Source organism: Corvus hawaiiensis, chromosome Z, assembly GCF_020740725.1.
Source record: "Corvus hawaiiensis isolate bCorHaw1 chromosome Z, bCorHaw1.pri.cur, whole genome shotgun sequence".
In the NCBI taxonomy this organism is placed as follows: Eukaryota; Metazoa; Chordata; class Aves; order Passeriformes; family Corvidae; genus Corvus; species Corvus hawaiiensis.
The window spans coordinates 12592944-12616653 of record NC_063255.1 but is presented as its reverse complement, the minus strand read 5'-3'; the positions used below and the strand labels follow the sequence as shown (position 1 = coordinate 12616653).

Genomic DNA, 23710 nt, shown 5'->3' with positions numbered 1-23710 from the left:
GGATATGCAGTACTTAGGACATATGGATTGCAATTTAATCCTCCAGAGTGGAAGCTCATACTTTGTCACTCACATTGTACTGGAAAAAACAAACAAAACTAAACAACAACTACAGCTGAAGCAACCAACCAACCAAAAAAAACCACCTCACAAAACCCAAAACCACCACCACCACCACCACCAAAATATGAACACCTATAACCAAAAGTCACCGGGCCCTGAACTGGCAGCAGGTTAAAAAGTCTGTAGAAATGTTTAGTGCTGTGGTGATCCTGAGCATAATATTCAGAATGACACACAGAATTGAAACTTACCTGAAGAATGCTCGAGTAGCCCAGGCAGATACTTCTCTATCACAGGCAGCATTAGAACAGGCCAAAATAAGGCAAGTGGCACAGGCCTGATCCTCCTAGAGCATATTACACTGTCAGTGTGTTGCCTTACCTCAAGTAGGTGATAAAAGCATAGAAGTTATATTCCTCAGTAACTAAAACAGTAAATACTTCCTGCAAAATTTTATTTGGAAGCCAGGGAAATCGGCTCTTCCCCATTACAGACAAGAAGTGAATCCTAGCAAGCTAATCCTCTGTATCAGGTAAATTTTAGCCATACAGTTTTTGCAAACTCAGTGCTATTCCTTGTATGGAACAATCTCCATGCCTGACACTTTAGTAAGATTCATGCAATTTCTGTAAGAACATAAATTACCATTGTGTTTCAAGAAAAAACACCTGCACAAATCAGTGTTTGCATATTCTAATAACATATCAATTATGTCCTATCCATGCACAAGAAAATAGATTATTACAATGAACACTCACTATAGATACTACACAATACTAGTCATATTAAAACTGTAATCTACAATAACCAATTTTCTCCTTGTTTGTTGTTTACCTTAAAGAAAAACAGCTGCTAATAAAAAAAAATACCCAGACAAATTATACACATTTCTCCTGGCCTTCAAAATATAAAAACCCCTTGTAGTGATTGGAATCCAGCTTTTTGAGGAACTCTTCCTCTCCTGCTCTCAGATGAACTTCTTTCTAAACTAAGAACTGCATTAGACTTCTGCATATAAGATGTACAGGAATTTCAGGGGAAGTGAACTACATGTTTGTTTTTAGATACCATAAAACAAGAAATTATTTCTCTATACAATTTAGCTATATGTAGACAATAGAAAAAATTATCGCTTTAACTGGCAAATGAAACGTTGACCAGAAGATTGCAGCAACAATGAAAGGACTACAAATCTTCCATTTTTCATAATGCATCAAAAGCTCTTACCTGATGCAACTTAAAAAATCTCTCAATCTCTTCTCCATCTCCACCTGTATTGCTCACAAGCAGATGACGCAGCTGATCAACAGGTCTGAGTTTATGAAACATAAAGCTTCCCTAAAAGTAAGACAAAGCAAGTGAGAATAAAGTGGTCTTTACTGTGTTTCACCCCAACACATTCATCTCCATGATGTTTATCTTTAGCATTTTGAGTTTTCCACTGTTGCACCATTGGATCAAAACGTACCTGGTGCCCAAAGCCCAGCTGCCATTCACTAGTAAGTCTATGAAAGATAAAGTACTGCAATGACTATAAACTCTCCATAAACTGAGTTAATTTTACTGTTCTTACCCTAACACAAAGGATAGAATATAAGCATATACAAGTATAGTAGAAAAGAAAGGCTCTGTGTATCTTGCAAATCCTGAAAACTGTCTGGAAGAAAAATCCTCTAAGAATTCAAGGCATGGGAAAGACTTCACAATAATCACCTTCCCTGCATTCAAACTAACTACTGGAAAGGACCCAATTAATGTCCTCAACAAAACAGCTCCTATTAAACAAATGCAGCTTGCAGGTCTAGAGTTTGCAAGACATTAATATTTAAACACTTTTTGTTTTAAATAGCATATTGGTCAAGATATTGAGCGCCTAAAATATTGCTAAATGTAATCAGAAAACTAGGAAAGTTCATTTCTTTCTCTTTGTGGGTTTGTTTTTTAAAACCCACTCAAAAAACCCCTTTTGGGACTCCTTCTATGACGAATAAAAAATTATTAATTCAAATTTTAATTGCCAACAATATTTACTTGAACTTACTGTATTTTCTGGACAGACAGTGACTGTTTCAATTTCATATAATCAAGAGCATAACTGAAGCTGAAAACACTTTCCAGATGATTTGTATCTGCAAGTGTTTCTGGAGAGCAACAAATACTATTGATATACTGTATAAGAGAAGTTGGTCTAAAAGCTTTTGACTAAATTTAAAATAGGTATAGATAGTTTCAGCAATCTTCTTCCTTATTCCGATTCATGTTCACAATATAATTCTTAAATCGTATCTTAAACGAATCATGTACAGGTTTAGATGAGTTGTCCAATTTTATACTTGTTCTTCTGATTACCTGTACCAAGAAAAGTAATACTCACCTGGGCTGAAAGCAGAACAAACTTCTTAGGTGGCAGCATGTGTTGCTGCACAACAACAGGTGAATCAGTAATGGGAATAACGTCTTTATTTAGTGGTGTTACAATCTTTTGAACTTTAAATTCATCGATAGCAGAAAGAGCCCAGGAATGTCCATCAACACGGGTTGTCATCTGAAGAACAGATAAGATATTATCCAAAGCTTGGTCACAGACGTGGGCTTTGCACATCCATGGTTAATATTTTACTATTTACTGCTTAAAATTACACAGAATAGAATCTGCTTTTCACATAAGAAAACTCAAATAAAATAAGCAAGTTCTTGTACTGTCCAACAGAAACTTACCACCAAGTTTACAGCTATATATACACTGCTGCTTTTAGGAGAAAGGGAATAATATATTGCTTCTTTTGGGGCACGGGGATAGTAAAATGTTTAGTAGTATCATGTAATAGTTGTTTATGTAATAGTTGTTTTACATTTAAATGTAAAACAACTTGCAAAGTAAGGCTGCTACAATATAAACAGCAACCATCTGCTAACCATATCAGAGGTAAGTACCATAGGCATCCTGAATTTAAATGAATTCTAAAAGAATCAAGAAAAGCTGCAACTGAATCACTAAAGTTTACAAAACTTTCACAGCTGGCAGTAGTACTTCAAATATAGAATGTCAGGAAGAGACACACACTTGTGAAGACATTCCATAAAACTATGTATGCTAACAAGGAAGAACTGCTGCTCAAGAACACGCTACAGTTTTATCTGGGAAACCCAGCTGTTACTGCCAAATGCCTTGAGAAAAAAAGAGGTTGGCACTTGGGATATTTATGTGTAAGTTTTTGCAGGGAAGAGATCTGAAGCAACTATCAAGTTCCTTTTAAAGTTATTAATTAAAACAGCAGATAAATCAAAATCTGACTTTGAAGCTTTTAACTTATACAGCCCCTCCATTCACTCCAACTCCTTCAGTAACACTATTTTTGACATGTCACTCCCCTACTTCAGCAGGAGACTTGAAACTTCTTTCAGAGATGAAATACGTATTGTCTCTGAACTGACACATAAGGCAACTAACCCCCTCCAAACCTCTATTACAAACACACTTACTGTAACAGTCAGGAAAATGAAAGTCAGAACCCCTTCTCATGAAAAAATAAAGAGATTAACCATGTGTGGATTTTAATGAAGACATGGCATATAAGTTTAAATAAGGAATCCCCAAGTTTCTAGCATCTACATTTTAAACAATCTTTATCAAATTTTATCCTGATCAAGAAACACCATTATGGACTACGGACCATGTTTTTCTGTGCTTGTGCACAATATGCAGCATTGCTACAGACAGCAGTACTCTCAAATACATTAATTAGAAGTCAAGTCTTAGAAGTTGAGGCAATTGTTTTTGACCTTTAGCTTGCATCAAGCCAGAAAAGTTATGTTTGAACTAAGGATCCCTACTAAGAGAGACTTGTTCAGCTTTGTGAGAGTTTCCAAACTCTTCATGAAGTTTTCTGAGATCTACTTATTTCTCGCAGACAGTATTATTTGGGCATCTGATATTAGGAAAGAAAACATAATAGCTAGATTTCATCAAAATCATACAGAAGTTTGCTTTATACCTGTGTTTCCACCATTGGCTTTTGAAAAGGGAAAGAATCATGATTGACACACCACAGGATATCATTATCTTCATTTTCTGAAGCTGCCATCAGCAGGACCCCTAGCAAGAAAAGCAATAGTAAGTCCTTATTAGAAGCAATCATCACGCATTAAATGCAAACTCATTAATTCATTCCTAAATTAGCAAAACTCAATCTTTCAGTCATTATCATAAGATCTGAATAGCAAATAATATCTCCTGGGTCTGTATGTCATATGGTTCTTCAAAAGGTTATTTTTAACACCATTTGCCATCTAAAAGGTAAAACTGATGTTTATGCAGATCAATGTAATAATGACGGTTACACAAAAGATAATCTCATCTGAGCCATGTTCCACTGCTTACCTTTGCTATAAAGAGCTCTGTGAACCTTTGCAGGCTTCTCTACGTTTGAAGAAGCTGAAAATCCAGGTGGCAAACGGACATGAACCAAAGTTAACATGGAAGGACGAGCTGTTGGATGTTTAAATTGTGAAGTACTAAAATACAGTCGGACACCTGAACAAAAGATGAAAAAAAATCACAAACTGTGCAGATACCATTTATCAGTTTAAACAGAGGGGTGGTAGCACTGCTTTTTTACCTGCATGTGTAATTGCTAGTAGTTGACAGTCTATGGATTCAGAATTTTCAATCACTGCTATTTGAACAATAGGCTTAAATACAGAACGATCAATTGTTCTGAAAAATAAAACAAAAAACCCCCAACACACTTTTACTTCAAAGAAATAGATAAACATTATTCAAAACCGTATTGTGAAACTATTGGCCTTAAAGGAAGCCTCTAATACTGTAATTGTCATGAACATACCTGGCAATGCTCCCTGCAGCAGAAACTATAGCATTTTGTGAAAGAGAAGTAACCCTGGTCATTCCTTGACCATCTTGCCCCAAATCATAAACCTGCAATTCAATAACACAACTTAGTGATTTATGAATGAATTAATAAATGCAGCCCCACCTATCAAGAAGCAACTCAAGCTGCATTTTTATTTCATACCCATGTTTCCATAGAATTGAGGCTACTCTTTCCTCAAAAAAAAAAGTATTTCAAGTCTTCAGCACACACATTGCTACAAGAAGATAAACAGGAATAAGGGCCTGACATAGCTACAGAGAATTCTCAGGTATTGAGGTAAACTTACGAACATATCTGTACATTATTACACACATTAGTAACAGACCAAAAAATCATAAGAAGTCACATACTTGCAGGACTCCTTTTTCTGAGCGAGTGTACAAGATATTTCGAGAGTTGTCAATGGCAATTTGAACTACAGGATCTGGAGAGGGGAGAAAAAAAAGAGAACCAGCAATCAACACTGGACTTGAGAAGGCAATTTTAGGACAGAATACCTAAAAAAATAATGAATTTTGAGTTAAAAAACCTGCAGTTTTGTTCAAACAAGACTGCTGCTGTAAGTGATTTAAAACAGCAATCAACTAACACAACTGCTAGTAAACAAACAACAAAACCCCAGAGCAAAAAACTGTATAGTTTCAAAATAATTTTTCACTAAGCAGTAGAAGAGGGCAAGATTATCCACTTACAGATTTTCCATGTTCATGGTGATCCCACTAAGCACATATTAATTTTTTGCTACAGATAACTAACTTTAGTCAGAAATGTCAATTTTTTCAGGCTTTGCTATCTATATCCTGAATTAGACACAGAATTTGTGCCGCTCTTTTATAATAATCAACCACTGTAAGTATCACTGACAATAACTAAATGCTCTGAGTAAGCAAAATATTCAGACTGACTTCTTGATAGTATTATTTTAAAACTTTACATTAAGTTATTGGCTAATTCTTTAACATCAGTACTTACCATCCTCTGAGAATGTGAATTGTAGCAATGAAGGAATAAGAAACGACAGCGCACTCTTTGAATGATTGATTTTTCTACAGCGCTGGCTAAACCAGCCTGCTTCAGCCTACAATTTAAAAGAAATACAGCATTGAAAGAAAAAGCAAAACAAAATCCAAACTAGATGCGATATTAAAAGAGTCATTAAAAGGACGAGCATGACAACAAGTAAAGATCTAACCACAAACTATTGACTTAACAAGTATGCATTATTCAATGGAAAGAAAACACTGATAATTAAAAGGAAAAATTTGCATTAAAAAAAGTGTGCAGATGTCACAATTTGAATTTTTTAAGTTCACCAAAACTGCACTGCTATTCCTCACATAATTACTACTTCTTCAAAGAAAATGCATCTACCCTAAGCTGTTGTGCAACCAAGCCATGCAACACAATTATAGAAGTAAAAAGACCGCAAACTTGACATGATTTATAACTATTATTGCTGAGGTCCCACAACAGTGAAACAATGAAAAAACCTGAGTGTAAAACCCACAGTCACCTGGTATGCTACTTCATATAAGCAGCCATCTTTTCCTGCCAAAAAGATCCGCCCATTATCACTAGATGTGATTGCCAGGATGTAGGTGTTGTCAGTAGGGAGCGAATACAGAGGATCTGGTAGCAGCTGCATTCCTCCAGACATGCTGTCATTGAGCGATCCAGTACCTTCAACAAACAAACAAACATAAATCCTCTTTAGTTTTTAAGCTATTTTAATAAATACTACAGGTCTGTGATAAGAAACATTTCAGAAACCAGAAAAAATTACAGCAAATTTCATAGTTAATGAATACATTCTGGAACAGCTTTTGTCCAGTGTGAACTGCAGAGTAACAAATCCATTCTACATAGGTTTCCAAGGAAGGAAATGCATTGTTTTTAATTTCTGTAGACTGTTCTCTCCTCCAATTCACAGCAAGTCCAAAACAGGTTTCTACTTGTTTTCTCTTTCACATCGACATATTATTAAAAAAAAAAAAAGTAGTATAATTCTCATACTCTCACCGAACAATTTTTTCTCTTAGTATACACGGCATAAAAACATGTTATCAGGTTCTCAATTTTTGTTGCTGGAGTACAAATGCCAATGAAATTAATGAACTCTATTCACCAGTTTCAAGATTCATGTTCCTGTCTTCTCTCTCCCTCCAACATGCTGTTTAATTAACCTGTTTCAAAAGCTCTTTTTACATTAAACCAGCAAGTAATAAAACTCAATGCGTCTCATGGAGTCCATGATCCAGCAAGTGTGCACACCATAAAAATTATCTTCCCTGCTTGTAACATGGTTTAAAGATTTAAAAACTAGAAAGGCACTTGGCACATGGGGATTTTTTTTAATATTTTGAGTGCCTACTAATAAAACTGATGTGTATTTGTTAATACACAACTGGGAATAAGGGGAGAAGAGAGAATTACCTGACTGTATATTAGAACAATGAAGCCCTAAAATCACAATATCCACAGGAGTAGCCAGAACAAGTAAGTGTCGTACATGAGGCTGGAAGATACCTAAATAAAAAAAGAAATTTTAGTTTGCACCCTGCTTCTCGGATCAGAATGATGTAAGCAAATAAATCCATTGGAAAGCCACATCAACTGATTAGACAGAGCAGTCACTTGTAAAGCTTAATGATCTGTGAAATTCTAGAATTAGAAAGGAGTATCAGCCAGCAGCTCAACTTCCATTTCATTAAATACAGGATATTTTAAATGACATTTTTTTTACCAACATGCTTCTTTTAAACTCAACTCACTTGCCAGTTCAACTTTGACTTTAATGTTATCTAAGCAGTAGACACTGAAATAACTGTGAGGGCTATAAACCAGAATCTCATGGAAACTATCACCTGAATATGTAAATTTATAAACTTAAAAATGTTAAAGCATGATGTGGCAAAAAAATGCAAGCTTATCAGTGTAAATAATTGTTAAACTATACATTATTTTTGGCTTGTAATTAATTTCATAGTGTTTCTAGAATCAAAACAAACTCATATATCCTGTGTGTACATATATACACATACACAAAACACAGATTTTCACATATCATAGAATCACTGAGGCTGGAAAATACCTCCAGGACCACAGAATCCAATCTTGAGACTGAATGCTACCATGTCAACTAAACCATAGTACCAAGTGACACATCCATGCATTAAACACATATGCATGTTAATATCTACCCATATATAAAACACAGAACATCTTCTAGTTTTTATATTACTTTGTATTTTAATCGTAATATTTATATAAACTATTAATGCAGATATATATATAAAGACTAAAAAAAATACACAGAAGGTTCAGTACTGTCCAATTCTAATCTCTGTCATAACATTCCTTACCTGCCTTTGGCTTTACAAGGCCCACTGCCAGAATAGTTTCACTGAGGCCATCAAAATAAGCCAGATCTCCTCTGTCAATAAGTAAACGAAAAACTGCATGAAATTTTTCATATAACATTACATAATAACATAGTAAATAAAATCAATGTATACTTAAAATTATTAATACTTTTGTAACACTCTGAAGCCATCTACATCTTTCAGTGAAAGCAGGTCATTCGAGCTGCTTGCAGCTCCTATAGTTGAGTTTCAAACATGAAATCCAACTGCGGTATTTTTTTTTTTTGGATTTTGTTAATTCATATAGTCTACTCTGAATTACACAGCGCAGCATCTGCAATACTGATTAATGTCAAAAGAAGGAAATCACATGGGGGTTTTTCCTCCCATGAAAATTATCTGAAGCAAAAATTCCCAACTACCTCCCCAGTATCTATCACTAACACCATGAAGCACTATTTTCTTTGGGGAATGTATTTAATACACTCTGACACAATGTAAATGTATAGATAGTAGCTAATCTGAACTTTATCCGTTTTAGGAAATGCAACAATATGTACAAAGCAATTCTTACTACACAAATGCTTACTGTGGGGGCAAATAAAGAAACGAACATGCAAACTATAAATTTATCAAAGCCATTTCAGAATCTAATGAACTTATTTTCAGTTTTACCCATTCATAAAATAAGCAAGGATGGAGAGCTTCAATTACAATACTTCAAAATACTAATGCCCTATTACTCACCATTGTGGGAATGATTGGTCACTCTACATGCATCTCAGTACTTACTGAATCTATAAAAGTTAGGCAATTAGCGTAATTTGTATCTACTTTTTCAGCACAAGCAAAGCCTTTGCGTAAGTACAGAAGTAACTTCAGAATATTAGCAAAGTCTAACCAGAAGCAAATACATTTTCCTTTCTCTCATCTGTAGATGATTTGGCAGCAATATTACTAACTCTTACACATCCTTGAACACTCAGTATTCAAAAGTTTTAGTAAAACCTGAAAGAAATTAAGATCAGTGAAACTGAACAGCACATCTCTATGCTACCAGTAAACAATCTTCCACTGCTGCAGTTGCTTAATTCTGGTACAATACCAATAAAACAACATCAGGAATGCATTCTCTACATACCCATCTTCATAGTTCCACATAAAGATGTCATTGTCAATGGTCAGCCAAGCTCTGCTGATCTCTGGAAATACTCCCATCATACAATTGCACTGCATATCTGAAGCACTGCTGATGTAAGGATTAAATGCATTTTGGGTAGCAAAGGCAAGGTCCTCTTTGGAACATTTTAAAAAATCATTAATATGCTACACAAACTGTATACTTGAAAATTCTTCATATAGAAACCAATTCCACCAACAACTCTACACAAATACCTTGTTACCACTTAAGAGTGTTAGTAAGAGAACCTGAACAACATTAAAGTTTTTTGCTGGGAGTCTGACAAGAAGACTGGGGAAGAAAAATATGGAGGCAAGAAGTTTGTTTCTAATATTATTTCTTACACAATCTATGACATATATTTTCATAAGGATACGTCCAAACTGCTCCACTAGCTCTGGTGGAAGTGGGACTCGGCGGACTGAGCTGATTTCTGGAAGATTGGGTATCGACAGCATACCTGGTCCTTGTAAAGGATAATCCATATCTGACATACCAGATACAGTAGGGCTACCTGCAAGAAAGAGCAACAACAAAAAAAGTCTTGATGCTTGATGCTGCAGAAACTTGAAGTAAATGTAAGTATGAAGTAAACATGTAAGTATCACTACTCAAAAGATATGTGTGGACAAATGTTTCTGTAGGAGCAAAGCCACAAACAATACATCTAAGTCTCAAATCAGGTAAGAGCAAACAGATTTGCAAACAAACTCTTACTACAACTCACCTGGACCCCAGCCTACTCTTTACCCCCTTTTTTCTGTTACACCCTCCAATGCTTTTTCATTGTATGGCCAGACATTCACATGAACAAGCCAGGAGCATATTCCTTCACCTAGAAAAGCTGACTGTACTTCCAGTACCGACTTAAAACACCCACATACATCCACTGCTTTATGTGCTGTGTATCCACGACGCTGCCAGAGCAGTTACACTGTGGCCATGCACATCACTGCACAACAGAACACAGATACTCTTTGTTTGCATCCAGCCACCTTTGCATATATATGACTAGAATATCTCTTCAGAGCCCACTCTGCCAGGCACTCGGCACTAATGGAGAAAGAAATGCTGCCTCCACGTGTTAAGGAGAACAAAACAAATATCTGATGGGAGAAAGTACACCTTATATCATAAGTGTGACACAAAGCTGCAGACAAAAAAAAAAAAAAAAAAAAAAAAAAGCCAAAGAAGCTTAAGAGAGCTTTCCAGGCTGCTTGTATCTTAGGCGTGGTGGTGGGCACTTGGTTACCATAAGAGCATTTTGCACGGAACTTCCCAATAGGAAGACCCTAAAACTAGGGCCGTTTTCTTCACCTTTTAGAGGAACATGAGGCACTTTAAGCCCAGTCCTCCTGCACTGCTCACATCCACAACTCTGATCCGCGCACTGAAGCGGACACTATACGGCCCATGCCTCACTCCGCGACCGAGACGCCTCCTCAAACCCGGCCCCAGTCCCCGAGCAGGGCCCACAGCCCGCAAGCGTGGCCGGCCGAGCCGCGCCGGCCGAGGCCGCCCCGCGGCGGGGCCCGGGGCCACAGGGACCGCGAGCCACAGTATCACTCACCGGGCGCCGGCACCGCCAGCAGCTCCGATAAGTCCGGGTAGCAGCGGTCGTCCTGGATCTGCCGGTCGATGATGCGGCCCGCGTTCTCCAGCGCCTCTTGGGCGGTCGGCGCGGCGGGGCTCATGGCTGCGGGCATCGCGACGGCGGTGACGGCGGCGACACAAGGACAGCAGCCACACGGCGATGGCGGGGCCGCGCGCTCGCGCCGCTCCACCGCCCGCCCAATCCCGGCAGGCCCCGCGCGCCAGGCCGCTTCCGGCGGCGGGAAACGGGGGAGCGGAAGGGAGGGGGGCGGGGAAAAGGCGGCCGGGCTTGGGCAGCGGCTCCGGGGCGGGGAGGTGCTCGCTGCCGGAGGGGATGAGCGGAAGAGCTGAGTAAGAGGGGGCCTCGTCGATGTGCTTAAATATCTAAGGGGGGGGGAGCGAGTGCCGAAAGGATGGACCAGGCTCTCCTCGGTGGTGTTGAGGAAGAGGGGAAGAGGCAATGGGCAGAAACTAATGCACAACATGTTCCACGTGAACATGAGGAAGAACTGTGCAGGTGACCGAGCACTGGAACAGATTTCCCAGAGAGGCTGTGGAGTCTCCCTCTCTGGAGCTACCCCATTTGTTTGGACACAACCCTATACCATGTGCTCTGGGATGGCCCTGCTTAAGCAGGGGGCTGGACCAGGTGACCCACTGTGGTCTTTCCAACCTGACACATCCTGTGATATGCTCTAACAGGCTGGATGGGCCTGCGGTGCATCACCTAGGCGTCCTCAGGGCCGCCTGAGGGACAGGCGTAGTCTGCTGTGCAGCCCCTCAAAGGCACAAGGTGGCCCCAAGGGGAGCAGCGGGAAGCGGCTCCTGTCCGGTGTGGCCCTGGGCAGCTCCCTGCCCACCTGCCTGCTCTGCAGGCACGGTAGCTCTGGTTGGGCCCCGGTGACAGCCCACTCAAAGACAGGGTCTAGGATCACACATATATCGTATATATATTGGATCAGTCAAAGATCTCAGAGATCTTTTCCAACCTACATAATTCAGTGTTTATTTGCTGCCAGCCTGATGTGATCGTGTGGAGTGCACAAAGTAGTGCAGACATGCAGATTTGGAAAGAAAATCCAAGAAAGACAAGCAGCTACTGGGGAGGGTTCAGCAAAGGCAGTAGTAGTAGTAGTAATAATAATAAAAATATGAAAATAATTACCCTCATACAAGAAAAAAATATGGTATAATATATATTTTAGACATGTAAGATATATAATGTATGTAATAATTATATATACTAATAGAATATAATATTTATAATTATTCTAATAAATAGGAATTAATTAATTGTATAAATAAATAATGGAATGAAATAATGACAATATTATAATAATTAGGGATCTGGAACATCTCTTACAAGGAAAGCCTGCGAGAACGGGGCCTGTTCAGTCTGTAGAAGTGCAGACTGAGAGGGGATTTTATTAATGCATAAAAATATCTCAAAGGCAGGTGCCAAGAAGATGGTGCCAGATTCTTTTCAGAGGTGCCCAGTGATAGGATGAGGAGCAGTGATCATAAACTAAAACGCAAGAAGTTCCAGCTCAACATGAGGAAGAACTTCTTTGCATTGAGGGTGGCAGAGCACTGGAACATAATGCCGGGGAGGTTGTGGAGTCTCCCTCTCTGGAGACATTCAAACCCTGCCTGGATGTTCCTGTGGCACCTGCTCCAGGTGACCCTGCCTTGGCAGGGGGCCTGGACTAGATGATCTCAAGAGGTCCCTCCCGACCCAAACAATCTTGTGATTTTGTGTATAGTGGTATAAGCCGAAACCAAGCTTACATCAGGCCCCTCCCGATCTGAACCCCTCAAGATTTGAATAGGGGTTTGAGTCAAACTTTGGAATTTTTTTTTTGTTTGTTCATCAGTAACTGTGGCTGGACAGTTATGATAATGCAGTTGCATTGTGAACATTGTACACGTGGCTAATCTTTTGTTTTAAGGAGAAGACAATCCCAAGGTGAATGGGCTGGCTGAATGAAAACCACCAGAAGTGAAGTCAGCAGGACTGAGCAGTAACTGGGGGAAAGGTAATTCCAGGAGTGGGTGATCATGTCCCATTAACCACCTACTCAGAAGAGATGCCAGACTCAACTGGAGGAGTTGCCCCTGCAGACTAATAACCATGAGAAGCAAGATATACGACCATCAAATAGAGGTTTGAGTACTAGTTAATAAAAAAGTTGTGTAATTTGTAACAGATGAATGCTGATGCCTTTGCTTGTTAGAGTGTATAAATAGTGTAAACTTTGATTATTTGGAGGCCAGCCTTTTGTGAGTTAACACTCAGCTCCCTAATCTGCACAAACAAGAATAAAGAAATAGAAATTGAAATACAGGAATAGAAATGCCTCATCTCGGTGTGCAAACTGCGCACCAGATAACAAGCTCATGTTCAGGACAACATGGAGACTCCCACGGCATGTACAGTGCCTCTGTTCAGAGCTAAGGTGTAAAAGCAGAGTAAATTGCCTTTGCATGGCACTGGTCTGATGTGGCTGCTGATTTTCCAGAATTTGGGGTGAAACATCAGTGTGACTGTATCAGATTTTTAACTTGATGAGGCTGGGTCTCTGTTAAGTGATGTGTGTGCGCCCTGAACAGCATAGGCTTTCCCAAAATGTCACAGGAAATTTTGGGACTGGGAGAAAATTAGATTTCCAGAGGGGTCTGGTTTATAAATGATGTTTGCTGCCTAGACTGCACTGACTCTTTGCTCCTCGACTGATCCAGCATCCATTCTAGAAAGCTTCATTCATGGTAGAGGCACATGGCACAAGAAAGGAAATTCACCCTTACCCTCTGCTTTCCAAATGAAGATTCATAGAATTAAACCTCAAACCCTGCAGGGTTTACATCACTGTTGTGGTTTAACCCCAGCCAGCAACCAAGCCCCAAGCAGCCACTCATTCACTACCCCACTCCTCAGGATCGGGTAGAGAATCAGAAGGGTAAAAGCTGGAAAACTTGTGGGTTGAGATAAAGGGTGTGTATAATAGGGAAAGCAAAAGCCACACACAAAAGCATAGCAAAACAGGGAATTAAGTCACTGCTTCCCATGGGCGGGCAGGTGTTTGGTGATCTCTGGCAGAGCTGGATCCCATCATGCATAATGGTTACTTGAAAGACAAACACCATCACTCCAAATGTTGCCCCCCTCTTCTTCTTCCTCCCAATTTATATACTGAGCATGATGTCATATGGTCTGGAATATCTCTTTGGCCAGTTTGAGTCACCTATTCTGTCTTTGTCTCCTCCCAGCCTCCCAAGCACCCCCAATTTCCCTGCCACTGTGGCAGTTTGAGAAGCAGAAAAGGCCTTGGCTCTGTACAAGCACTGCCCAGCAACAACAGAAACATCTCTATATAATCATCACTGTGTTCAGCACAAATCCAAAACATAGCCTTGTGATACCCACTGTGAAGGTTAATTGTACCCCAGCTGAAACCAGCACAACAGCAAATGAGGAAATTCTCTCATCTTCTCAACATTAAGAAGCTAGTGCCTAGTCACCAGTGGGGTTCCCCAGGGCTCAATTTTAGGGACAGTGCTCTTTAATGTTCTTATAAATGACCTGGTTGCAGGAATTAAGTTTAATGATACTAAACCAGGAGGAGCTGTTGACTCCCTTGATGGCAGAGGAGCCTTACAAGAGATTTGGATAGAGAACAGATCAATGACCAATCATATAAAATCTAACAAGTTCCAGATTCTCCACACAGGACGGGGAAATCATGGTTGCACAGAGAAACTGGAGGATGAGAAGCTGGATTGCAGCTCCATGAAAAGCAATCTGAGTTTTTGGGTTGATGACAAGTTGAAAATGAGTCAAGAGTGTGCCAAAAGTGATAGCCAAAAGGGCAAATTACGTTGTGGAGGGCATCAGGCACAGCACTGCTGGCCAGTCAAGGGACTGGTGACTATTCCATTCTACGCTGTACTGTGGGGTTGCACATCCCATCTCGAGTCCTATGTGCAGTTTTGGGCACCTCAGTTTAAGAAAAACATCACACTGTTCGAGTGTGTCAGGAGCAGGGGGGCCAAGATGATGAAGTGTCTCGAGGTAAGATTTAAGATGCTAAAGTCACTTGGCTTGTTCAGTTTAGGGAAGGCAGAGGGGAAGCCTCAGGCTGTGGAAACATTCCTCATGGGGGGCAGCAGTGGGGACGTGCTGATCTCCTCTCCCTGGTGACCAGCGGCAGGACAGGAGGAGACAGAATGAAGTTCTGCCAAGGGAAATTCAGGTTGGACATCAGGTAAAGGCCCACCCTGAGAGGGTGGTCGGTCCTAGAAGAGGCTTCCCAGCGAATTTGTCACGGCACCGAGCCTGGAAGAACTCAAAGAGCGTCTGCACAACACGCGCAGAAACGTGCTGCAGTTTTACGGGGTGCTGCGAGGAGCACGGATTCCGACCCCATAAAGCTGCCGGGGTCCTTCGCTGGGAAGGAAGCCCGGCTGTCCCCGCCCAGCCGCTTCCTGCCGGCGCCTGTTGTGGATCCGGGGCAGGCGCAGCATGGAGCCGGCGGCTGAGGGCGGTGAGCGGTGGGGACGCCGGGGCCGAGGCGGGCCCAGCTCACCCGCGGCCCCCGCTCACCCCCGTGGTTTGCTCTCTCCTCTCGTTGCAGACGCAGAGATGCTGGGGACACCAGACCCGGAGCTGGCGGCCACCATGGGCTTCTCCGGCTTCGGTGCGTGGCGATGCGGCCGGGGGGGCCAGGAGCTGGCTGGCAGAGCGGGGGCCGAAGCCGTGGGGCCTGTCAGCCCCAGGTGGGCCTGTGTTTCAGTCTCCATTTGCTTCATTTCCAGGGAAGAAGGCTCGAACTTTCGACCTCGAAGCTATGTTTGAGCAAACGAGGAGAACTGCAGTGGAGAGGAGCAGGAAAGTCTTGGGTAAGAAGTGCGAGCGTAGTCTGCTATTGCATTCTAAAACATGTTTTGACTTGCTCCCTCAGAGTGATGTTCGAAGTGTCTTGGACTGGCTGTGTAGATAACAAAACAGAACTCAGTTTTGTTCAAGGAAGACAGCCCTAAGCAGCTTGGGCCTTGATGAACAGTTAAGTTATTAATTTGCTGATGTTGTCTGAGAGTGTTAGAGCAGTGTGCATGTGCAAAGCTCCTGTTGTGAGGCACAGCTTGCAGATACAGGAAAAACACACAAACTCTTTCCTTTCTTCTTTTACTTCGCTGTGTATTTATTTTGGAAGAGAAATTGGTACAGACAGCTTTATTCTAGAGACAGCAAAGTAGTGAAGAAGAAACGTGTGTCTTAGACCAAGGAGCAAGTTGTATAGCAGTCTACAAATGTGTCTCTGCCTTCTGCTGTGCTGGGAGTGGGTACTTTTTGAGGGGGCTGTTTTGAGAGTGGCAGATGGACGAAATTGTATTTTTTCCTGCCTGTAATAAAGTGAACTCCAGTCCAAACAAGGTCTTTGAGAACACTCATGCATGTTCTACAAATCCCTTTGCCAACACAGTTATCCATGCTTTCTCCTTCGCCTTCACCAGTTTGTGGACAATGTGGGCCTTTTGTTCTACTGTGATGCCATGTTTTTATTACTGTGATTCTATACAGAACTGGATCAGACCTATTTAGAGACTCATCAACTTTTTGGACTTAAAAACACTATGAAATTCAAATATACAAGGGATTCCAAAATTCATTTTGGACTGTTTTGGTTTTTTTTTTTGTTCGTTTGTTTTTGTTTTTTTTTTTGTGGTGTGTTTTTTTTTTTTTTTTTTTTTTTTTTTTTTTTTTTTGTGTTGACTGAATCTAAACACACCAATGTATGTGCATGTTGGAAACCTTTTTATGTTTGATACTTGTTCAGGTTGAGCTTTCATTCTTTATAAGGAATCGTTTATTTATATCATATTTTTGTTTAGTAGTAGGATAAACGAGATTGCCCAATCAAAATTTATAAAGAAATAACATTTATTATGCAACCAAAATATCGGTTTCAAAAGCTGATTCCTTCTATACAGTTTTTGGGCAGAGTCCGAATTAATTCTATTCTTCTTGTAATTTTAGCATATTCATGAAGTTTTCTTGTCCCAAAGTTGGGCTGCACAAAGCCTTTCCTGGGTCTGATGAATTGTCCATCCTAGATGATGAATGGACCATCTCTGGTTCCTGGAACAGTTATTTTTAGTTCCCGGAATGTCCTATTCCTTATCAGATGAGATGTAGATACCAGAAGGTGATGATCAAGTCGTCATGGTGTCAATGTCCTGGTGATAAGCTCCAACCCCACCTAGGTGGAATCCTCACTTATTGATTACAGCTGTGAGAGAACTTCTAGTGTTGTGAAATTTTCTCTCAGCCAGGCTGGTGGAGGGATTTTGAAACTCTCTCTGCATGGTCTACATTTCAGTTTTATACATAATAGCACGGATTACATACTTTATTTATAACAATAGGGAAATTTCACTATAAATAAGTGATTGCAATAATACAATGCTTTTATGTCAAGATATCTTGACCTTCATTTTGAGTGTGCCCTCTCCCTTGCCCTGCAGCAGACTACCTCCTAATCCCTTACCATTACTGTAATGGAAACACACAGCATTTTGATGTTTGTAAAGTTGATAATTTTGCCAAAAATGATAAAACTTTGTAGGTAATGCAGCAATTTAACTTAGAAATAAATTTTAGTATTGAGAGTATAGCAATCAAAAATGCGTATTTGTTGTAGGGATGGCTTAATGTGAGCACTCTATTTTCAGATTTGTTGAGATACACTCCTGATTTTTAGCTTTTTGGAATGACTGTGATAACTTTTGGATATGTCTCCCCCATTGCCTGATTTGTGGAACTGAGATCAAAATACATTTCCAGGTTCTGTATCTTACAGCTGTTTGTGTTCCTCTTTAGAGGAAAATGTTTCCTAGCTTTGCTGAAAACATGTTTTTCTTTTTTTTGTTTAGCTAACAATCAGTGAGGAAAAAGAGAACACAATGTTTCTTGTGTAGAAAGAAAGTAACTTTCCTCACCTTAATTGAAGTATTTGAGAACTTTTAACAACATAGTAGTTGTAGTAGTAAACCCTTCCCCACCCCCCTTGATTACTTAATATGAGATGGAAGTTTTTGTTTACTTAGATTTTATTGCAATGTTGCTCAGGGATTCTTTTTCACTAAGTGAGGTAGAAATGAACTACTAATGCAAACAGCACTTTGTGTTTCTTTTCAATAAATGATATTTAAAATTCTCTTATATGTACATCTGGATAGTTTAACTGCACTAATTTAGTTGTGTTACGAAAACATAAAAATTTCACTGAATTGATCATGCTGTTTTACTGTAGTATTGAAAATAGTTGAAATATCAGCTTCTTTATATGGTCAACTTATATTTGATAGTGTGTACAAATGAGCAAGTGGGAAGTGTTTACATTTTCCTTGTGACATTTTGTTGAGCGACCATTGCAATAGCAATGGAAATTTAACATATGTGAAAAAGTATTTTCAGGTTAAATCTTTTATTTGCTGTTACCTTTTCAAGTATTTCATCTAGGTCTGAAAATGAAAAGAAACTGGCTTACTGTCCTCTGCAAGCCGGTAATTTTAATATTTTTTGATTATTTGTTATTTCTGTGCTCTTCCTATTCAGAGGCCCGTGAAAGAGAAAAAGAAGACCAGACTGAAAAGGAGTTCAGAATTCCATGCACTGACTCATCAGCTTCAGCATCCAGTGCAACAAGAGCTGGGCCCACATTACCTGAAAGGTACTTAGATATGATGAGAGATTCCATGTACCACTTTCCTTATCTGTAGAGGGTGTTTGCTTGTTTTGATAACATGAGTATCATTTAGCTTGTGTGAATATGTCTTGTTATCTTAAGTATTCCAGTCAAAATACAGATTTCAAATTTTTTAAAAAATTTGTTTCTTAAAGATATGCCAATATTTGTAAATATTGGCATTAGGTATATTTAATAGTCAATTTTGCTGTTTCCTCCTTGATCCTGTTTTGCATACTTAAAAAAAATAACAACGTTATCTATGTATTTTTTGAAAGTATTAGGGCAAATATAATGACAACATATGATGACTTTATTAGCAGCCACCTGTAGATAGAATATACTTGTTCATGCCTGATGAAAAAGAAGGCAAAGTGCATGAACAGCCTCTGTGTGCAGATTTTATGGAGTAATGGTGAGGTAGAGAAAGTTGTTTGTTTTGACTTCAGTCTGAAATTTACTCTTAAACTTTTGTGTATTACTGATAAACAGTATATGCTATGGATTTTACAGTTTGAATTCTGAAATGCTGGGAAATCAAAAGTAGCTAAGGGCAATGGGGACCACACAGCTCCATTGTGTGGCAGGGGTGGCAGATAGGAGTGCACTGTACATTTTTAGGATTCTGTATCTATGGAAATTTAACGACCCATACAAGATGTTGGAATTGTAAAAAGAAGAGAGGCCCGGCGACTCCAGCGGGGGGAGTTACTTGCAGACCAGCCAATATGGTTGATAAGAGCAAAACTCCGTTTATTAGCAATCCAGAGGCACTTATATAGTATACCAGCTTGTTAACTCTTAAGTGGCTTAAAACTTATCAAAGCGAATTTCCACTTCTACATAATTGGACTTACATTGGCAAGCTTCTACAGTTATGTTATGATTAAAAGAATTCGGTGTTCACCCTCCTCCCTCCGGGTCTTATCTCCACAGCTGTACCTTTTCAAAACTCCCTCTTTGTTCCCAGCCCTGCTTGTTTTCGTCACACAAGAATTTTCTCATGGAGTGTTTTTTCTCACACACAGGCCTTTTGCTTCCAGGCCTATTGCTTGTACAGTTCTTCTATTGATCCCATAATTCTCTCAATGATCCATGCCCCTGATCCTTTAATAATTGCAACAATTCCCTCTTTTTTTTTTTCTTTTTGTACAAGCAATACTTGATGGGTCACAGATGTGGTGACTTTGTATATTATCTTTTGCAAGCATTGGAAGGCAAGGTGAACACCTTAGTAATATTACTAAGTAATATTACTAGTCTTACAGTAATCAAATGCTACACAAATAAAACTAGCCATGATTTTATACGTAATAACTTTAACCATCCCTCTAAGTTGAGACCGTCTTCTTTTTTCTGTAATTGTGTAGTTAATCGATGTAACTCACTTATCTGCTTGTGAATTAGGACAAAGTGGTTAGAAAGATTTATACAGCACATACCTTGGAACCTTTCACAGCCGTGGCTGTGAGCTAATGGTAGAAAATCAATGGCTGCTTAATCTTGTAATATTATATGTCTAACACTAATAACACACACACTTAACTCATTGAGCATTTGCAAAGTCATATTAAACTTATCCCTCTCCCAGCAAGCAAGTTTATGCAAAATAGCGTGAGCCCTGGCTGCTAAGATACCTGGTAAAAACATAAATGCTAACTAAATTAACTGCTTTCACTTGATCTAAATGGGCAGACAGCTGATTGAAAATGCCTGCTAATGCTCTTGTTTCAAGACAGTCAAAAAACAATTTTCACTTTATTTCTGTGTTTGGTGTTATACCCAAAAATTTATGCAATATACCCAAAAATTTATGCAATTCTTCTTCTTAGTTTTGCCTTTGGAGAGGGTTCCCCGACACCCACCACAAGTCACTAGCAACCACCCAGGGCAGCTGTTACATTTGCCCCAGAGTCTCGCTATTTCTCCTGCTGTAGCGAGTGGTGGATCTGGCAAGTCCTCAGCTCCTTCACTCAGCCACGTCTGCAGCCTCTCCCAAGGCTTCTCGGGACAGGTCTCAGAGTCCCAGCTGTCGAAGTAGTGGCGTCACTTTCCTCAGGAGCTGATGCTGACTGCGCCTTCTCGTTTCGGGGTCCTGTAGCATGCCACCGCTTTGCTGGGCACCTCTCTGGTTAGTGATGTAGCGATGACTTGTCCCTGTTGTTGCAGGACATTCTGTAGCATTGCAGTCCACGTTCGTTCCCAGAGCAGGAACTGTGAAGGGGTTAACAACAACTGTACAATGCTGATGTAATCATTTGAACACAGGACACCTGCTGTAAAGATAGACTGCAAAATGCTTTGTGTAGATAAGTCAGCAAGCTTTTTGATTACTTTTTGCATTATTTGTTGGTACTTCTCCTTCTTTTGGGGCTGCTTCCGGGCCGCCCCGGCCGGCTTTGGCTTTGCAGGAGACGAAACCGCAGAAGCTGCGCTGCTGCCGGACGTGCTGCTGTTCAGCGGGGGGGGGTTACTCTCTGCCGCTTTTGGCCGGGTTTTAGGACCTCTCTGTTGCTCTGCCGCTTTCGGCAGGACGCCAGGACTGCCTGTGTCTCCTTGGCTTGCCTGCGCCCCGCCCCTTGGATCGGGTGTCTCTGCTTCCGCTTTTGCAGCCATTTCTCCCTCGGCCGTCAGAGGGGTAACATCCGGCTCTGCCGAGTTTAGCAGCTCCTGCAGTGAGCGGACGTGTGCCGCCGCGTTTTTAACCGGTTTTCTTGCGGCCAGCCCGAAGGACCGTGCTACCCCGGACTCGGCTCCGGTCTCTGCCTGCCGCTCCGTAAGACCCGTGTCTGTTTCTTTCCCAGAGCTACTACGGCCAGCGCTGCCACTCTCTAAAGTCTCTATGGCAGCTACAGCAACTGTCTTTTCTGTTTTTATTTCTGCGAGAGTACTAGTTACTGCTCTCCAGGTGAATTTGAGAGCTTTTGTTTCTTTAGCTTTCTTTTTAACCGATCTTGGATCAGCTAGTTCCTTATAAAGGTGTACTTCTTTAAGTCCCCGCTTTTCTAAAAAGCATAAACCAAGGGCCACCTCTGTTTCCGTAACTGCATCCTTCCGCAAACCCCGCGTCTTACCGCTGTCCCTGTTGTCAGGGTCATGCAGCCTTGCAGGTTTAGCCCTTGTCAGCCGATTCGGCAGACCCCTGATGTCAGGTCAGTCCAGGCACAGGTCAGACACTCGCCAGCAAGTGTTGACCTTTTGCCCTCCGATCACCGCTTAATCGGTGCCACGTCAGCTCCCACCGAAGTCAAAATGAAGTGCCAGTCCCAGTCCCAGTCCCTGTTCGGGCACCAAATGTTGGAATTGTAAAAAGAAGAGAGGCCCGGCGACTCCAGCGGGGGGAGTTACTTGCAGACCAGCCAATATGGTTGATAAGAGCAAAACTCCATTTATTAGCAATCCAGAGGCACTTATATAGTATACCAGCTTGTTAACTCTTAAGTGGCTTAAAACTTATCAAAGCGAATTTCCACTTCTACATAATTGGACTTACATTGGCAAGCTTCTACAGTTATGTTATAATTAAAAGAATTCGGTGTTCACCCTCCTCCCTCTGTAAAGCTGTACCTTTTCAAAACTCCCTCTTTGTTCCCAGCCCTGCTTGTTTTCGTCACACAAGAATTTTCTCATGGAGTGTTTTTTCTCACACACAGGCCTTTTGCTTCCAGGTCTATTGCTCGTACAGTTCTTCTATTGATCCCATAATTCTCTCAATGATCCATGCCCCCTGATCCTTTAATACTTGCAACAACAAGACTCTAGTAGACCTCTATATATGCATATTATGGGTTGATAGAGCCTATATGGGGTAGGTTATTATAGACAATATAATCGAGAGTTTGTAGAGTTGTTGTAGAGTTTCAGACTGAACAAATTTTTGTTAGAAAATTTAGTTTTTGCCTATTGCTCTTTGGAAAACCTGTGCACTCTCACTGACATAATTGATTGCACTATATACTTCCCTCTGGATCCTGTGTTATATCTTGTGCTCAAGGGAAAAATACTCTGTGCTTCCATTTGCTTCTGATGATCTTATATATCCATTTGGTGACATAATGAAGAATGACAAGAGTTTAAATGTAACATGATTGTGTATTGTTATTGGGTGACTCCAATATACATAAGCAATTTAAACAAATGATAAGGTGGAGAGCAGTCAGGCAATACAGAGGCTTTCCATAATTATCTTATTCTGCTGATTGACTCGACAGGAGAGACCTCCAGGGACCTACTATAAAGGAAAATTACAAATACATTTCAGTATGCTGAGTTATTAGGTAGGCTCTGATAACTCCCCAGCGTTCTGCTCATAGTAAATTTTCTTTGTTTTTCTTTTTGTTTTTACTAAGCATTGAGGAGGAAGGGCTTGACATGAAAAGCTCTCCTGGAAGTTTTATATTTCCTTGTAAAAAAGGATACATAGCTTAGTACTTAGAGGTAAAAACAGGAAGCTGGAGAAAGACACATGCCATTGTGACTCAGTCATAATTCAGAGGAACATTCCTGCAACTGACTATTTGAGTCTGAAATATAGGATTTTCTAGTTCTTTTTATAATGATGATTTTCATTACTATAAACTGATTTAGTATGCACAGCATCTTTTATTCTCTGAAAATGGCAACACTTCACTGAATTTTAATTTTTTTTAAATTATCAGAGCTTTTTAAGTTATGAGAGTAGTCCGTATACTATTTTTTCAGATAAAAATTCACTCCAAAATGATGTGAAATACAGCCAGTGATTATTTTTGCTACTGAGCTATTCGGCTGTAGAGAAATATTTACAATGCTTATGGTGTTTAATTTATGCATACATATAATAATTACGCTTTGTGAAATGAAAGCATCTGCTAGTATATGAAAAGGAAAAAC

General features: G+C 40.3%; 2 protein-coding genes across 4 annotated transcripts in view; one reads left to right on the top strand and one right to left on the bottom strand.

Moving 5' to 3' along the window:
• NUP155 (nucleoporin 155) overlaps window positions 1-11295 on the bottom strand; it is a 29924-nt gene extending 18629 nt beyond the window's left edge. For both annotated transcript variants that reach the window (XM_048292014.1, XM_048292015.1), the window contains exons 1-15: window positions 11071-11295; window positions 9877-10014; window positions 9462-9558; window positions 8321-8391; window positions 7392-7484; window positions 6472-6638; window positions 5931-6036; window positions 5309-5382; window positions 4911-5002; window positions 4683-4780; window positions 4445-4597; window positions 4059-4159; window positions 2438-2608; window positions 1291-1401; window positions 315-409 (exon numbers count right to left, since the gene is read on the bottom strand). In XM_048292014.1, the coding sequence (XP_048147971.1) occupies window positions 315-409; window positions 1291-1401; window positions 2438-2608; window positions 4059-4159; window positions 4445-4597; window positions 4683-4780; window positions 4911-5002; window positions 5309-5382; window positions 5931-6036; window positions 6472-6638; window positions 7392-7484; window positions 8321-8391; window positions 9462-9558; window positions 9877-10014; window positions 11071-11206 (1703 nt within the window). In that variant the 5' untranslated portion in view covers window positions 11207-11295. The remainder of the gene's footprint in view (window positions 1-314; window positions 410-1290; window positions 1402-2437; window positions 2609-4058; window positions 4160-4444; window positions 4598-4682; window positions 4781-4910; window positions 5003-5308; window positions 5383-5930; window positions 6037-6471; window positions 6639-7391; window positions 7485-8320; window positions 8392-9461; window positions 9559-9876; window positions 10015-11070) is intronic.
• A 4296-nt stretch (window positions 11296-15591) lies between these two features.
• Window positions 15592-23710, top strand: part of WDR70 (WD repeat domain 70) — a 128129-nt gene continuing 120010 nt past the window's right edge. Inside the window, exons 1-4 of one of the 2 annotated variants that reach the window (XM_048291712.1) lie at window positions 15592-15634; window positions 15725-15787; window positions 15906-15989; window positions 18709-18823. In XM_048291712.1, coding sequence (XP_048147669.1) covers window positions 15613-15634; window positions 15725-15787; window positions 15906-15989; window positions 18709-18823 — 284 coding nt within the window. In that variant the 5' untranslated portion in view covers window positions 15592-15612. Of the gene's footprint in view, window positions 15635-15724; window positions 15788-15905; window positions 15990-18708; window positions 18824-21430; window positions 21615-23710 lie in introns of those variants that run through there. The other variant, XM_048291713.1, reaches the window with a different exon arrangement.